At 42.8% G+C, this 16,878-nt stretch overlaps 1 protein-coding gene across 8 annotated transcripts in view; it reads right to left on the bottom strand.

Annotated features, from left to right (window-relative positions):
• Window positions 1-1,894: 1,894 nt before the first annotated feature.
• The window catches only part of ACOT9 (acyl-CoA thioesterase 9), a 44,340-nt gene continuing 29,356 nt past the window's right edge, over window positions 1,895-16,878 (bottom strand). For 6 of the 8 annotated variants that reach the window (XM_053309585.1, XM_053309586.1, XM_053309588.1 and 3 more), the window contains 4 exons: window positions 16,298-16,383; window positions 13,345-13,432; window positions 13,008-13,158; window positions 6,826-7,861 (listed from right to left, as the gene is read on the bottom strand). In XM_053309585.1, the coding sequence (XP_053165560.1) occupies window positions 7,797-7,861; window positions 13,008-13,158; window positions 13,345-13,432; window positions 16,298-16,383 (390 nt within the window). In that variant the 3' untranslated portion in view covers window positions 6,826-7,796. Of the gene's footprint in view, window positions 3,561-6,825; window positions 7,862-13,007; window positions 13,159-13,344; window positions 13,433-13,459; window positions 14,063-16,297; window positions 16,384-16,878 lie in introns of those variants that run through there. The other 2 variants (XM_053309589.1, XM_053309592.1) reach the window with 2 other exon arrangements.

Here is a 16,878-nt window from a genome sequence, read left to right as displayed (position 1 = left end):
CATGTGAACTGATTCATAGTCAAAATGTGTTGCTGTTGTGTTTGTGCAGAAAGCCCCACAAAACGTACCTTGTTCTGCATTAGAATGACAGCACTGAGGTGGCGAAGCGCTGCCAAAATGTTAACATGGAAAATTATATTCACTGAGTTAAAAGCCTCATATGTAAGAGCCCCTGGTGGCGCAGTGGTAAAACTGCCGCCCTGTAACCAGAAGGTTACAAGTTCGATCCTGACCAGGGGCTCAGGGTTGACTCAGCCTTCCATCCTTCCGAGGTCGGTAAAATGAGTACCCAGAATGTTGGGGGCAATATGCTAAATCATTGTAAACCGCTTAGAGAGCTCCGGCTGTAAAGCGGTATATAAATGTAAGTGCTATTGCTATTGCTATATGACCTCTGGCATATTACACCTAGAAAGTTTAATTCAACAAGACTTGTCCCCAAGGCACTGCTTCGGACAGTCATTGGATTGAAGCATGCTTGGGTTGCATCACAGATTCCATTCGAAGTATCCTGCGTACTTTTCACACTTCCATGCTTGCCAGAACTAGGGATGTGCACGGAACCACGGAGGCACAGTCCAGCATTGGGGGGTATGGAGCTTTAAGGGCAGGGGGGGTAGTACTTACCCCTCCTGCCACTTTTCCCCCTCCGGCGCTCGACTTTATTGCAAAGTTTTTGGGGCGGCAGCATTCCTCCCTGCCCCCGTTGTTGCCCAACAAAACAGGAAGTTGAGTGTATGCATGTGTCCCTTGCGGTGCGCGTGCGCCCATTGCCGCCCTGCGTGCGCGTGCCCTACACGTCACATGTGTGCGCACACGATGTGTGCAGCGCCTGCATGGCAGCAACGGGCGCGCACCACAAGGGGCGCATGCATACACTCAACTTCTTGTTTTGCCAGGCAACGACGGGAGCAGGGGCGGCAGGGAGGAACACTGCCGCCCCAAAAACTTTGCAATAAAGTTGAGTGCAGGAGAGGGAAAAGCGGTGGGAGGGGTAAGTACTACCCCCGCCCTTAAAGTTCCATACCCGACCGCCAGACTGGTCCGGTGCACATCCCTAGCCAGAACTATTGTCAATAGAACACACCATTATTTATTTCAAGTTAATGATATCTCTCAGTCCTAAAAGAAGACTCCAAGGTGGGTATGTTACAAACAAGGGGGGTTATGTGGTTGAGGGGCACACCTTAAGAGGACTTAGGGTGGCAAAAGTCCTCCTTTTCTATCTGGCTACAACTGTAGTTTCACTAGAATGTCACTAGCTGGCAGCAAAATGCTTCTATTAGTGAGGCATCAGATTGTAAAAGGCACTTGCACCTTCTTTAAATTGACAATTGTCAAGCTTTGGCTTGAGCCTCTGCACTGAGGGCTGTGGTTTCTACTCCTGTACCATCACTGGCCAATTTGTCTGGCTGCAATCTCTGACTACACCCCCACTAAATAGGGTACCAATCAACCAGAAAGCCCAGGTGCCCTTCCGCACTCTCCTAGGAGAGGGGTCACAAAGCTGTACATTCGCTTGTCTGACAGTGGTTCAAAGACTGTCCCCTTGCTGTGTCAGGCCGCTGGCCCAGTAGGGGACCACTACTGCAGCCCGGCTCAAAAGCCATGCACCAACCCTAAAGGTAGCACTGCCGATGGCAAGGTTAACCCCCACCTATCCGTGGTTGAGCTGGCATAAAGTGTGCCTGATTGGTTAAAGCCCAATCTTCCCTCACTGAACCCTCAGCTCTGGTGGGACTACTCTACCTGTATTGTCTGGCTGCAGTCTAACACTGCAGCATCACACATAGTGGACACCTGCAGAGTTTTGCAGCAGGGAAGGCACCTTGGTTTACTCCATGGAATTAATCTACTTGGTGGGTGTGTGGAAAAGAAACAAAAATCAGACCAGTAATTTTCTTTTGGTTCATTTTAATGAAGAAAATAGAAAGCATATAGAAAAGAGGCTCTGCAAGTAAGCTAAAGTCCCTAACCTATCAGGTTACAATTCTGAAGGAAGGGATAAGGATGGGGAGAGGGGAAGATTTAGGAGTAAAGTCCAATTCAAAACTTTGCAGGAGTTTGAATTGCAGTCAATTGACCAAATTGATTGAATCATCCTGGGCTTACCAATGATGCGGCAGATTGCAGAGACAAAACGAGATGTGCAGAGTAGCTAGAGAGTGGAGGGAAGCATGTGTGTGGGAGAAGGTGATAAGACAGGTCTCTGGCTTCTTGTCCCTGGCGGTAAACAGTTATAACTTCAGTTCTTCTCTAATGCTTCCTTGGGTCATCAGGGCAGTCCAATTTGATTTGGCCACGTCGGCTTGGATGCGCTCGGATGCCCAAATTCTAGATTCCGGCCCATGTGTTTTCATTCCTCTGCCTGCCTGGCCCCAAAGTGTCTCAAACCCAAGTCGTCCTTTCATGAGACATTACTGTTTCAGAATGTGCTGTCAATTAGAGTCCTCTGGCCTTGATGGATTCCGCCATAAACATCAAAACAGCGTTTTCAGTCTTCTGGCTTTTTGGTCTGTCTTCGCCATTGTTCATTGGTGCTCAATATAGGAGTAGGGCTAAAGAAAAGGTTGGAATTTGGAAGAACAAGACCATATACCATAGCTTACTTACAATGAAAGCATGCTATAGCCTCACATGTTGCAAAAATAATACAGAAAGTGTACGTTCCTCTCTCATCTATAGGCCTTAAGTACAACAGTGTTGCTCTTAACATTATCCTGCCTAATCTTGAATGTACATGGAATAGAAACCACTTTACAGCAGTAAACAAGATCATTCATAAAACCATAAACAATTATACACAGTACTTAAGAAAACAATTTGCTTCTTCCTTTCCCATGGTGCTTTTGTGAACTAAAGTTTTTGGTTCACAAAAACCAGTGAAAATACAGAGCTGAACAATTAATACAGTATACAATTAAAGCAACCCAAACACTTAGGCAACTGAATATAGTAGCTTATAAGGCATATCGTTCTATTAAGCAGGCACGGGAATATAGCTTATAATGTGAAAACATTGAAGAGGATTCCGTTCTCAGAATAATATGAGAGGAGATCCAGCTGCATCAGGGAGAACTGGGCCATGTTCATAACATTATACAATTTTCCATACAAAATTCAACACCACAATAAAATATAACCTAAACAATTAGAACAGAAACCAAAAAGCAGGGAGCATAAAATTCTACAGGAGGATAACAACAACCTAAATCAAACACCAGATGATTTATTTATTTTTTAAGTTTTGGCCAGGCACCATAAAACCAGTAAGTGCAGACAAATCTTCCAGGGGAGGGAGTTCCACAATCTAGTGCTGAAACAAAAAGATCCTGCCAAATGGACTTTTAAGAGGCAAAGAAACACAAAGCAGCGTACAATACTTCTCAGAGCTGTCAGTTTTTACTTTGAGAGATACGGTTTCCAAGCCCAAATGAACAGACAATACATTAAGACTTTCAGAAATGTATTCAGGATGTGTTCAGTGTGACCAGATTCAATTCCTCATCTTTTCAGTACTGTGATCACTGTTTTCAAAATGAGGTTTTCCTAGAGAAAAACTAGTATAGAGAAAAGGAAGAAAAGTGAAAACTTAGGTGGGATGTATTTCTAAGCTTATTGAATGTCAGCACTTGCACAATCTAAAGACTCATGGGGACTAATAACTAACATTCAAAAATGAATACATCCAATACTCATTAAAACAAATATGTAATGCTTTGTTTAAACATTGCATATCTGCCTCTTCTTAGAGGACATCTACAGGTGAAACTCGGAAAATTAGAATATCGTGCAAAAGTCCATTAATTTCAGTAATGCAAATTAAAAGGTGAAACTGATATATGAGACAGACGCATTACATGCAAAGTGAGATAAGTCAAGCCTTAATTTGTTATAATTGTGATGATCATGGCGTACAGCTCATGAAAACCCCAAATCCACAATCTCAGAAAATTAGAATATTACATGGAACCAAGAAGACAAGGATTGAAGAATAGAACAATATCGGACCTCTGAAAAGTATAAGCATGCATATGTATTCAGTACTTGGTTTGGGCCCCTTTTGCAGCAATTACTGCCTCAATGCGGCGTGGCATGGATGCTATCAGCCTGTGGCACTGATGAGGTGTTATGGAAGACCAGGATGCTTCAATAGCGGCCTTCAGCAATTCTGCATTGTTTGGTCTCATGTCTCTCATCCTTCTCTTGGCAGTGCCCCATAGATTCTCTATGGGGTCAGGTCAGGCGAGTTTGCTGGCCAATCAAGCACAGTACACTGTATACTTTTTAGAGGTCCGATATTGTTCTATTCTTCAATCCTTGTCTTCTTGGTTCCATGTAATATTCTAATTTTCTGAGATTGTGGATTTGGGGTTTTCATGAGCTGTACACCATGATCATCACAATTATAACAAATTAAGGCTTGACTTATCTCGCTTTGCATGTAATGCGTCTGTCTCATATATCAGTTTCACCTTTTAATTTGCATTACTGAAATTAATGGACTTTTGCACGATATTCTAATTTTCCGAGTTTCACCTGTAGTAATGTGATGGACAACTCCTCTCATCCACAGCTAGAGGTAGGACTTGCATATGCCTCTGATATCCACTAGGGGGAGTGACCTCAGTTTTGAAAATGCTACAGCTGATCAACTAATAAGCAAGTAAAAACATTTCAAAATATAACTGACCCAGAAAACATGCATAAAAACAAAAACAACAGCTGGAAGCAGTTGACAACCACTCTTTATTTATTCAGGCTTTTAGCCAGGGATTGATGGTTTGGAGGGTTTTTTGATGCTTTCATCATTTGTTTTAGATGGATTTTATAGTTCTTGGTTATTTTAAGATTTTGTACACCACTCTGGGGTCATTGACAAGAGGCAGTATAATGTAATAATTAATTAACAAAAAACAGAATAGGAAAGACATTCTTCCTCAAGATTCCAACTACCCAAAAGACCCACCCTAATGAGAAACATGGTCTGTAGTCAGGATGCATCTGTATATCCTTCACTAAGGAAGAGGAGGAGAAGCCTTCATGGTAAGTCAAATGTTTTTCATTGTGGCCTCTATGAATCTATAGATTTCTGCAGCTGCACAGAGAACCAGCTCAGGAACTGTCCATAGCTTTCCACAACTCCTTATTTTGGCAGGAATCCAGCCCCTGTCCACCCTTCAGCTGCCATCAGAGATGTCCTATTTTCAGTTCTTCACTGTCCACTGTCTTTGCTGTCCACTGCAGCAAAAGCCTTTCCACATTGTTTGTTTCTCATCCGCTCTCAACTTCTAATATATAGTTTGTTATTTCTCAGGTTTCTGTTCAAAACTTGTCTCAGCGGATAATATCCACTATTGTTATGAATTTGCAAAGACCCTTGCCTCCTCTGGTTAAGGCAAATTCCAATGGTTCCATCTCTACATCCACTGCATTTTGATAGAGCTGTCCCTCTGCGGAATATTTGTCAAACAGCAACGTGTGCTCAGCCATCCTCATTTGTTAAGCACGATGTGCTGGCTCTGAGCACAAACAAACACCTCATGTGGAAGACCAGTCCTTCACTCAGTTTTCTTAAGATTCTGCACCCTCCTCTAGGTAAATGAGCTTACTATACTCCCGTTTGTGTGATTCACAGAAACTACAATGAAGAGAAGGAAGTTGCTTATCTGTACCAGTAGTTCTTCCAAGTGGTCTTCTGTGAATTAACATGCCCACCCATCCTCCCTGCTGCAGCCACCTTTATTTCTAGACTGCAGCAGATGCTTGAACTGAAGGCATCACAAATGAAACCTTAGGGGTGGAGTGGGGGGTAGGGGTGAGCACAAAACCAGCTGGCCTGGTCCAGTTCGAATCTCAACTGGACCGGGCCAGTTCAGTTTTACCTCCCCCCCATCAAACCCTCCCGGGGGGGTTTCCAAAACTTTTGGAGGGAATTTTGTTTAGTGCTTACCCCTCCAGGGGGCTTCTCCAATGCCACGGGGCGGGGGGGGGGTTCCACAGATGTCCCTCCGCCTGCTGGCCTTATGTCAAAAAGCACCCAATTTGGGCATTCTTCAGCCTGTTCTGGGCCTTACCCCCTCGTGGCAGCCATTTTGGAGGCTGCTGCGCATGTGCAATGGGCCTCTGCGTGGCCTGGGTCATGACCCAGCCACACGGGCCCATTGCACATGCATGGCGGCCTCCAAAACAGCCACAAGGTGGGGAAGGCACAGAACGGGCTGATCAGTAGTTGCTCTGCAGTAGTCATAGACAAATATGACAATTGCTTTTTCAGGTACAAGGCCTACTGATGATTTCATTTTCTTCTTTATAAATTTGAGTCAAGTTTAACACAATACAAAATCCAGAATAAAAATGTTACCTCTGTCATATTTGGATTCAGCCTAAATCAACTCCCATATCTATTGCCCTACCATGGCCAGAAGATGGTTCATTATGACCAAAACAGATCCACTGCATGGCACTTTACAGATACAGCCATATAGGGGGCAATCCAGCTCCTACATACTGACAGCAGAGTATGGAGGGGCTCCTTACAGGAATGTAATGTAACGCTCTTCTCCCAGCTATATGGTGGGAACACCTTACTGCAATGAGGAAACCTGTTTTTCGGGGAAGCTTGTCTACCATTACTAATTTCTCATTGAGAAACCCTGATAAAATTTCCAAAGAATCTCAGGGTTCTGATGAACACACACTGAAAACCACAGCTTTTGATCATTATAAGCCTTCCCACTACTACTATGTGGACACAGTGCTAGAAAAAAGGACACAAGTCTTCTTGTAAATAATGCAAGTAACTTGCAAAAAGAGGTATGACTGTTTCAGATACATATATACCATCTTTTTATTAAAGCACACAGATTAAGTCAAACACTTCATTGTTTTCTGGGAGTAGGTCAAAAGGTGCAATCGAGACATTCTTGCTTGCTTTAAGGATCTTCCAACAGGCATCCTGCTGCAATAGTAGGTGGCCATAGTTTCTAATGAAAACAGCTACCATTCTTGTTCCCCTACTTTCTGACCTCCTGTGTGGTGCCATTTCCCCCGTAGAGGAAGCAGAAGACAGCAACTTAACTCAACCATGATGAATACAGAGAGAGTCCCATCATAGTAGAGGTGAGCTGAAGGAACATACAGTATGAAGGCATTAGGTCATGGCACATCATTCACCTGGAATAGCTTTAACTTTCTTTTCCCTTATAATGACCAGTCCATGGTTGAGATGCCATACAGGGCTGTGTGGTCCGAGTTAAAAGGCCAGTTGCAGGGTCCAGAGGAATCTTTCAGGCCATGTGACTGGTTAATCTGGTTAATGGTGGTGTATGTGAACTGAAATTGATTTAACCAGTGGTAATAAACAAGCTTTAGATGCAAACACAAGTGTTTAAATGATGTATGGATCCCTGTCTGATGACGAATACAATAGACTTGAAGGATTCCAAATTATATCGTTTCCTTCACCCATAATTTTTCAGAACTAGCTTTGTTCATTTTCTTGATAACTACCAATCGCCATTATGCTGTATTCATTTTTATTGCCTATCTCTCTCACACACACACACAAACACACACACAATGGGAAATACCACACTCAGTCTAAGCCTATTTATATAAATAGCAACAAACAATAGTTGGTTAAATAAAATTAAATGCTTTGGAGTATTTTTGTGTCCATGATGATCATACTGTTTTAAAATAGAAATGCTACCCCGCTTCCTTTTGATAAGAAGGAGGCCTGAAGCATCCAATCTTCTTCTAAGGCAAAATTTTGCGATAGTGCTCTATTGATATTATACTCCAACTTCTTTCATAGCTGAGTCAAAATGCCGCTTCCCATCCAAATACAACATGGATTCTGAAAAGAGAGAGAGCAATCAAAACCTCTATACTGATGGTCTCAAAACTAAATGGCAGTCCTCCCTAAAGAAGACATGAGCAGTTGCTAGGAAGTGTGCAGGTTTCCTTTTTTCATATTTCCTTACACATTCTCTGTCTCTTGTTAAGTCTAACTGTTCCCAGAATTGGGATGAAAGTGAATGCTACATTTTGTATCCATTACCTTTGGGAAGGCTTGAATAGTTCCTTTTTTCATTTAATGGGAGAGAACAAATGTAAGTTGACAGGAACTACTTTCCTAGATTTCAACAGAATTTGAACGGCATTAGCATAGGAACATAGGAAGCTGCCATACAGGGAGTCAGACCATTGGTCCATCTAGCTCAGTACTGTCTTCACAGACTGGCAGAGGCTTCTCCAAGGCTGCAGGCAGGAATCTCTCTCAGCCCTATCTTGAAGATGCCAAAGAGGGAACCTGGAACCTTCTGCTCTTCCCAGAGTGGCTCCATCCCCTATGGGGAATATCGTACAGTGCTCACACATCAAGTCTCTCATTCATATGCAACCAGGGTGGACCCTGCTTAGCTAAGGGGACAAGTCGTGCTTGCTACCACAAAACCAGCTCTCCTCTTAAGCACTTAGGCAGGATGCATAGTTCCTATTTACATTTATATTAAATAGGAACTCACTTCTCCAAAATGAGGAGTATGGTGAAAAGAAAGCTGAGGGGGAAAATCAGGAGAGTCACTTCGCTCCAGAGTGCATGGAGTTTACTCAAAACCACAATACTAGAAGCCCAGTTAGATTGTATACCCAAAAGGAGGAAAGGTACCACTAAGTCCAGGAGGATGCCAGCATGGCTAACGGGTACCGTCAAGGAAGCCATAAAAGGGAAGAAGACTTCCTTCCAAAATTGGAAGGCCTGTCCAAACAAAGAGAACAGAAAGGAACACAAACTCTGGCAAAAGAAATGCAAGGTGACAATAAGGGAGGCAAAAAGAGAGTTTGAGGAACATTTAGCCAAAAGTATCAAGGGGAATAACAAAAACCTCTTTAACTACATCAGAAGCAGGAAACCTGCCAGGGAGGCAGTTGGACCATTAGACAATGAGGGAGTGAAAGGGATTATTAAGGAGGATATGGAGGTTGCAGAGAAGCTGAATGAGTTCATTGCATCTGTCTTCACGGCAGAGGATACTGAGCATATATCTGTTCCTGAATCAGGCTTTTTAGGGATGGAGGCTAGAGAGCTGAGTCAGATAGAAGTGACAAGGGATGATGTTCTAAACTGTCTGGAAAAACTGAAAGCTAACAAATCACCAGGGCCGGATGGCATCCATCCAAGAGTCCTCAAAGAACTCAAATGTGAAATTGCCGGCCTCCTTGCTAAAATATGTAACTTATCCCTGTAATCGGGCTCTGTACCAGAGGACTGGAGAGTAGCAAATGGAACACAGATTTTCAAAAAGGGATCCAGGGGTGATCCGGGAAATTACAGGCCAGTTAGCCTAACGTCCGTTCCAGGCAAATTGATGGAAAGCATCCTCAAGGATAAAATTGTAAAGCACCTAGAACAGGGCTTCTCAACGTGTGGGTCCCCAGATGTTATTGGACTTCAGCTCCCATAATCCCCAGCCACAGTGGCCTTTGGTTGGGAATTATGGGAGTTGAAGTCTAATTACATCTGGGGACCCACAGGTTGAGAAGCCCTGACCTAGAAGAACAGGCCCTGCTGGGAGTGAGCCAGCATGGCTTCCGCAAAGGTAAATCTTGCCTCACCAACCTTTTGGACTTCTTTGAGAGTGTCAACGAGTGTGTGAATCGAGGTGATCCAGTTGACATAGTCTACCTGGACTTCCAAAAAGCTTTTGACAAAGACCCTCATCAAAGACTCCCGAGGAAACTTAGCTGTCATGGGATAAGGGGACAAGTACATGTGTGGATTGCTAACTGGTTGAAAGACAGGAAACAGAGGGTAGGTATAAATGGAGAGTTTTCACAATGGAGGGAAGTAAGAAGTGGGGTCCCTCAGGGATCTGTACTGGGATTGGTGCTTTTTAATTTATTCATTAATGATCTAGAAGCAGGGGTAAGCAGCGATGTGGCCAAATTTGCAGATGATACCAAACTCTTCCGGGTAGTGAAATCCAAAACGGATTGTGAGCAGCTCCAAAAGGATCTCTCCAAACTGGGGGAGTGGGCGACAAAATGGCAAATGCGGTTCAATGTTAGCAAGTGTAAAGTGATGCACATTGGGACGAAAAACCCCAACTTCAAGTATATGCTGATGGGATCCGAGCTGTCGGTGACGGACGAGGAGAGGGATCTTGGGGTTGTGGTGGACAGCTCGTTGAAAGTGTCGATTCAATGTGCGGCAGCTGTGAAAAAGGCAAATTCCATGCTAGGGATCATTAGAAAGGGGATTGAAAATAAAACGGCTAACATTATAATGCCCTTATACAAAACTATGGTGCGACCACACTTGGAGTACTGTGTACAATTCTGGTCACCACATCTTAAAAAGGACATTGTTGAACTGGAGAAGGTACAGAAGAGGGCAACCAAGATGATCAGGGGCCTAGAGCACCTTTCTTATGAGGCAAGACTACAACACCTGGGGCTTTTTAGTTTCGAAAAAAGACGACTGCGGGGAGACATGATAGAGGTCTATAAGGTCATGCATGGTGTGGAGAAAGTGGAGAGAGAGAGATTCTTTTCCCTCTCACACAACACTAGAACCAGGGGTCACTCCATGAAATTGATTGCCAGGAGGTCTAGGACCAACAAACGGAAGTACTTTTTCACACAACGCGTGATCCACTTGTGGAACTCTCTGCCACAGGGTGTGGTGACAGCCAACAACCTGGATGGCTTGAAGAGGGGTTTGGATGACTTCATGGAGGAGAGGTCTATCAATGGCTACTAGTCGGAGGGCTGTGGGCCACCTCCAGCCTCAAGGGCAGGGTACCTCTGAGTACCAGTTGCAGGGGAGTAATGGCAGGAGAGAGGGCATGCCCTCAACTCCTGTCTGTGGCTTCCAGCGGCATCTGGTGGGCCACTGTGCAAAACAGGATGCTGGACTAGATAGGCCTTGGGCCTGATCCAGCAGGGCTGTTCTTATGTTCTTATATTTAATTAATACAGTATTCTGCTTTATTCTGGGAGCACTAACAGCAGTAGATAGATAGATAGATAGCACACACCTCTCATAGCCCATGAAGGCCTCACAATAAAAAGAGGCCCAGAAGGTTGGGAAGCATAATTTGAACCCATATACAGTATTTAGCTTTGAAGGAAGCACCATTCATGCTTCTTTAAAGACATTAACATTCCATTTAATAATTACATGTCAACAACAGAAAGAAAAATCAGGAAACTTTACATCAGAAGAGACTAATGTTCTTATCTAACCTCCTGTATTGAGACAGGAACCTCCCTTTGCAACATTCCCAAAAAACCATCACCCTAATTCATCAAGAATAACGATAAATAAATAATAAATATCAGAACCCCATTAAACAAGTTACGCTGCAGCTACCACACAATTGCTGCATTTAAATAAACAAAGGCAAGGAGTGCTGCTTACTTTTGTAGGGATTATTCAAGACATGGAAGCTTATTTCTGTATTGTTCACATGTTAAGTTCAAGAGTAGAGAATGCAGTTTTTCCTGCAGGAAGATCCTAGAGCCCAGTATGGTTGCTAGTTCCACTTTCTACTCTTAAAGAAGCCATAATCTCTACAATAGAAATTATTTCTGTGAAGGCATCTTGCCAGATCCTAGTCTTCTAGTGTTAAAGTGAATATACTGTACGTATTCCTGTGGCTTCCTCCTGATAATTTCATACTAGGTATTATTTCAGATGAAGAGTCTACACAACGGCTGCTTACACTCTCAGAGCAGTTGCTGTATCCATGTGGGAAATTAGTGAGGTGGAGAGCCAATAGCAAGCATGAACTGTCCCCTTTGCTAAGCAAAGTTCACCTTGGTTAACATTTGGTCTGGTAACATGTGAGTACTGTCTGCTGTAAGATGTTCTCCTTAGGGGATGAAGCCTCAGCTCAGTGGTAGAACATTTGTTTGCATGCAGAAGGCCCAAAGATTCAATCCCTGCCATCTCCAGGGCGCTTTCCAGATTACAGGCTACAACCACCATAAAATGCTTCAGCTTGGCAGGATCAAATTAACAATATAATTAAAGGGTGTTGTGCAAAGCCACCAGCTGAGGGAGCAGTCTTTTCCAGTTTGCGTGAAACTCCCTATAATGGGAAAATACAGTTTTTGGTTTTTTTTACAACGTTGTAGAACGTTGTAGAAATAAATCTCGATTTTGTTGTAGCAATAAAACCTGAAAGAAGGCACTGGAAATGTGAATGGTACCTTGCTGACAGCACAAGGACTGCGAAGTCGCTATACAGGCAATATGGAAGCACACTTTGCAGATCTGTAGTGACACAGTGGTAAGGGTTAATCTAGAACTCTTGCCTGAAACCTTGAAGATCCATTGCCAGTCAGTGTAGACAATACTGAACTAGATAGAACAATGGTCTGACTCGGTATAAGGCAGGTTCCTATGTTCTTAACCAATGGCTCCTCTAGAAAGCAGCTGGCATGCAATCGGAATATCTAAACAGCCAGCATGCAGCACTTGGTCATCTGAAACCATATACAGTGTGAACAGTACAGGAGCTAAAGAACATGAAAAGATTAAAGCATAAACTGAAAAAACGGGTGCGTGAGTGTTAGTTTTGTTTTTTGTTAAAATTGAAAGCATATACATGCTTTCAATTTTAACAAAAGATTGTGTGTGTGTGTACACACACACACACACACACACACACACACCATATATGTTCAAGATCACAGGACAACCTGTACCAGAGGAGTAATTCTTCACCATTTGATCAGTTTGATTCTAAATGCTGAAAAAATCTATTCACCAATATTATGCTATCTTACTTTTGAACAAACATACTTTATGCTCCATCTTTACTTATGGCTATCTGTAGCATACCATATACATGGAAAGTATACCAACATCATTGGGGCAGAAAAGGAGGAGGAAAGAATCCTTCCTGATGCTATGTTCCCATAAGGCAATTACTCTGTACCACATTAACACCCATCACAGCCTCATTCAGAGAGACATCCAAATAGTCACTTACCACCATATGTCTTGGGAACAATCTGTGGTAACTCCTTCTCCAACATAAATGTGAAGTGGAAGATATTAGTTGTGTTGTGCTGTTTGGTGTCTGGATCATAAACCTCACTATGTACCCGAACCTGGACATAGTTTTTTTCAGTATAACACACCTTAAAATATAAAAATGAAAAAATAATTAGGTTTGCAGATTCAAAATTTAACAACCCAGACATGACATTTTACTTTTTAAAAATGGAAGTCAGTGATCCTCTGACATAATATTGCTGACAGAATGATCCAAGTGATTTATATTAACAATGTCTATAAAACATTGTTTAATTAAAAAACCTATTTACCTGTGAAGAAAGTAATAGTAAGGATCCAACTTCCACTGGTTTTTGAAACATGATATCATCTACAGCTACCACAAAAGGTCTGGAGTTTCTAGAGAAAGGGGAAATATACATTTTTAAAAGGCTAAAGCTGGAAATCCTATGTTCCAAATTACATGCAGATCAGAAACTACAGCAAAATTGGAATTTATAAATAAAAATATTCTGGGAGTCCACATAGAAATTAATTAATTAAATGGAAGTTCAGTGAGGCATAATTCAAAAATTCCTGCTACACGATTGATTCTCAGTTCAGATTATGCAAACTTTGACAAATGAAGCAAAATTATAAATTGTATACTGCATGATTGAACTGACCCTCAAATACTGTACCCTTCTTAAATCCCAGCTCAGCCTTAGCTTTTATTGAGGTGTGGCATACTGTAAATAGTATAAGATATAAAAGTTACAACTTCACACAAGCAAAATCAGCTTGGAGTACTCTCTGCAAAGGACACATTTCATAGTACATCTTATTTGTGATTAGAAAATAATGGTATGTCAAAATGACAATTAGACTGCAAATGGGTATGGGAAAGGGAACTGGCGTTAACTTGATTTAAACATCCTCATATTCAAGCCTCAGTTTCATACCTATACTGACTGTACTTGTCTCCTTTCTCACCAGTGCACACCAAGAGCAGGATTGAGTGAAATAGCATATGCATGACCCCAACCCCACCTGGAATAAAAAGGACATAACTGACAACATACTGTAGAATACAGTGAATATTCTGTTGGTTTCCTGTCACCAAAACTGTGGCTGAGAAGGCACAACATAAACTACTCATCCCAGTAGTTAGTACAGTTTCTGTATTTTAAGTCAGCTGCCCCAATCGGGAATTTCCACCAAATCTACAGGTGGAAGCAGGCTTACTCCTGCATCACCGATGCAGATGGGAATCCTGATGTAAATTTGCATCAATTCTGTAGTACTCATTTGGGACCCACTGAGCTGGCTAGATTATTAATTATTATCATTATTATTTATTTCCTGATTTGTAGACCGCCCCAAACTTCTGTCTCTGGGCAGTTTACAGCAGCAACTTTTGATGCGGATGGGAATGAACATTTTCATCCAGAACCACCATTTCTTCAAGACTTGCTGTTAGCTTGAACCCACGTAGACTAGGAACATAGGAAGCTGCCATATACTGAGTCAGGCCATAGGTCCATCTTGCTCAGTTTTGTCTACACAGACTGCAGCGGCTTCTCCAAGGTTGCAGGGAGGAATCTCTCTCAGCTCTATCTTAGAAATTCCAGGGAGAAAACTTGGAACTTAGATGCTCTTCCCAGAGCAGCTCCATCCCCCTAAGGGGAATATCTTACAATGCTCACACATCAAGTCTCCCATTTATATGCAACCAGGGTGGACCCTGCTTAGCTAAGGGAAGAAATCATGCTTGCTACCACAAGACCAGATCTCCTCATGGCACAGATTGTGGCATGCATGCTAAAGTATCACATTAGTTATCACATCACAATGCTAATGAGGTTAAAGTCTTGAAACTAAGTCATGACTAAGTTTTCCCATTGAAATTACTGGGACTTATGCTAGTCATGATTAACTTGTCTCATTGATTTCAATGGTGCCTAGTAATGACTAACTATATGGATGTTGCCCACTGTGACTTATACCTCCTTATGTGGCATAGTGGGGAAATGTTTGACTAACAAGCAGAAGGTTGCCAGTTCAAATCCCCACTGGTATGTTTCCCAGACTATGGAAACACCTATATCGGGCAGCAGCGATATAGGAAGATGCTGAAAGGCATCATCTCATACTGCACGGGAGGAGGCAATGGTAAACCTCTCCTGTATTCTACCAAAGACAACCACAGGGCTCTGTGGGTGCCAGGAGTTGAAATCGACTTGACGGCACACTTTACCTTACCACTGTGACTTACAGAACTCTCTGCAGTAGGGATGTGCCTGAACTGTGCTTTGAAGCGCATTCGAGCACTTTGAGAGAAATGAGAAAGGGGACAAGAAAACAGAGAGCAGGTGCTTCCAGCTTCCTACTGGAACAGCACATGTCCCAAAAATCCCCGTGTGCCGTCAGCACTGCACAATCTGAAACAGATTGTGACATGCTAAAGTATCACATTAGCCATCACATCACAATGCTAATGAGGGTAAAGGCTTGAAATTAAGTCTCATTCAATAAGGAAAAGGTATCAGTTACCAAGGTATTCATTCACTACTGAATTCATTCATAGTCCTACTTATTTTCAGCTTTAACCAGGGACACAACGTATATACCAGTTCCAATACAATTAGCCAAAATATCTTAAAACACACCACTCTATGGAATCTGTAAAATAAAACATTTTACAGGGTCTTCATATGGTCTCACCATTGTTCACATTATATAGGGTGAGCAGAAAAGGAAAAGGAAAAGCTCTTCCCACCCTTTCCCAACCCCAGGGGCGGAGCTAGTCGTGTTCCAGGAAAACGGGTCCCTGGGGGTGCCATTGCAGGTCCCCATCCACCTCTGTCCCTCAGCAGAGTCACACTCCTTCATGCTCACTGCCACACTCCTGCCACCCAGGTTCTGACCTCAAGCCAACTGGGAATCGAGGGCGCATGTGTGCTCTCCATTCCCAGCCAGCTCAGGCTGAGAAGCTGCTTCTGACTCCAGCAGCTAGTAAGTGGCAGCTTGAGGCAGGAGCACAGCACTGCCAAGCATGTGGACCATGGCACCATCAGGGGTGGTGGAGGAACCACTGCCATGGGGGGGGGGCGCTACTTATGTGAACATGGGCCTGCCTTTCGCTTGCTGCACCACCGACCAACCCAGCCATAGCAGGGAAGGAGAAAACCTGGGGTAGGGGGCAGAGGGCCAAATAAGCCCCCTCTGAAGCCCATGAAACTTGAGAGGCACAAGTATTACAAATATTGCCAGCTTACAACTTACCCATAGCTGTGAGCACTAGCCCATCCAAGTTCATATGCCTTTCTCATAAGAAACCCTCCAAAGATTCTGTTGAAAATATTGCGTTTCTGTATTCAGAAATATCAATACAAATAGTGATTGTTGTACACTCACACAGAACGCTGCTTTAAAATGTATCTGTATTTTTTCGTTCTCTATTAAGGAATTGATAAAATAAGTAATTGGGCACACTTTCTTGGAAGTAAGTTCTTTTGAAAGCAGTTAAAATTACTTCCAAGTAAAGACAGTTAGGTCCAGAAGGTAAATTTGTCGAAATAGCATACTGTCCTAGGAAATACAATAATATTTGCTTTCTGATTCTGATTCTGATTCGCTGACTTCTGTGATCCTACAATGTCACATTATGCTGAATGTACAGGGATTTTATTTCAATACCAAGAGACAGACCACAGTGACAAAAAGTGTTGGCATTGAAATGCTATATATAGTCCAATGCCCAAAATTTGCATGCCAGAGCTTATGAACTATTTTGGAGATTCCCAACGATGCCTAAGCTTGGCAGTTTGTTTGGTACCAAAGTAGGGGGAATGATGACAAGGACA

This window comes from Hemicordylus capensis, chromosome 3 (assembly GCF_027244095.1).
Source record: "Hemicordylus capensis ecotype Gifberg chromosome 3, rHemCap1.1.pri, whole genome shotgun sequence".
NCBI classification, from domain to species: domain Eukaryota; kingdom Metazoa; phylum Chordata; class Lepidosauria; order Squamata; family Cordylidae; genus Hemicordylus; species Hemicordylus capensis.
The sequence above is the reverse complement of the archived record's forward strand: the minus strand, read 5'-3'. Positions and strand labels throughout refer to the sequence as shown.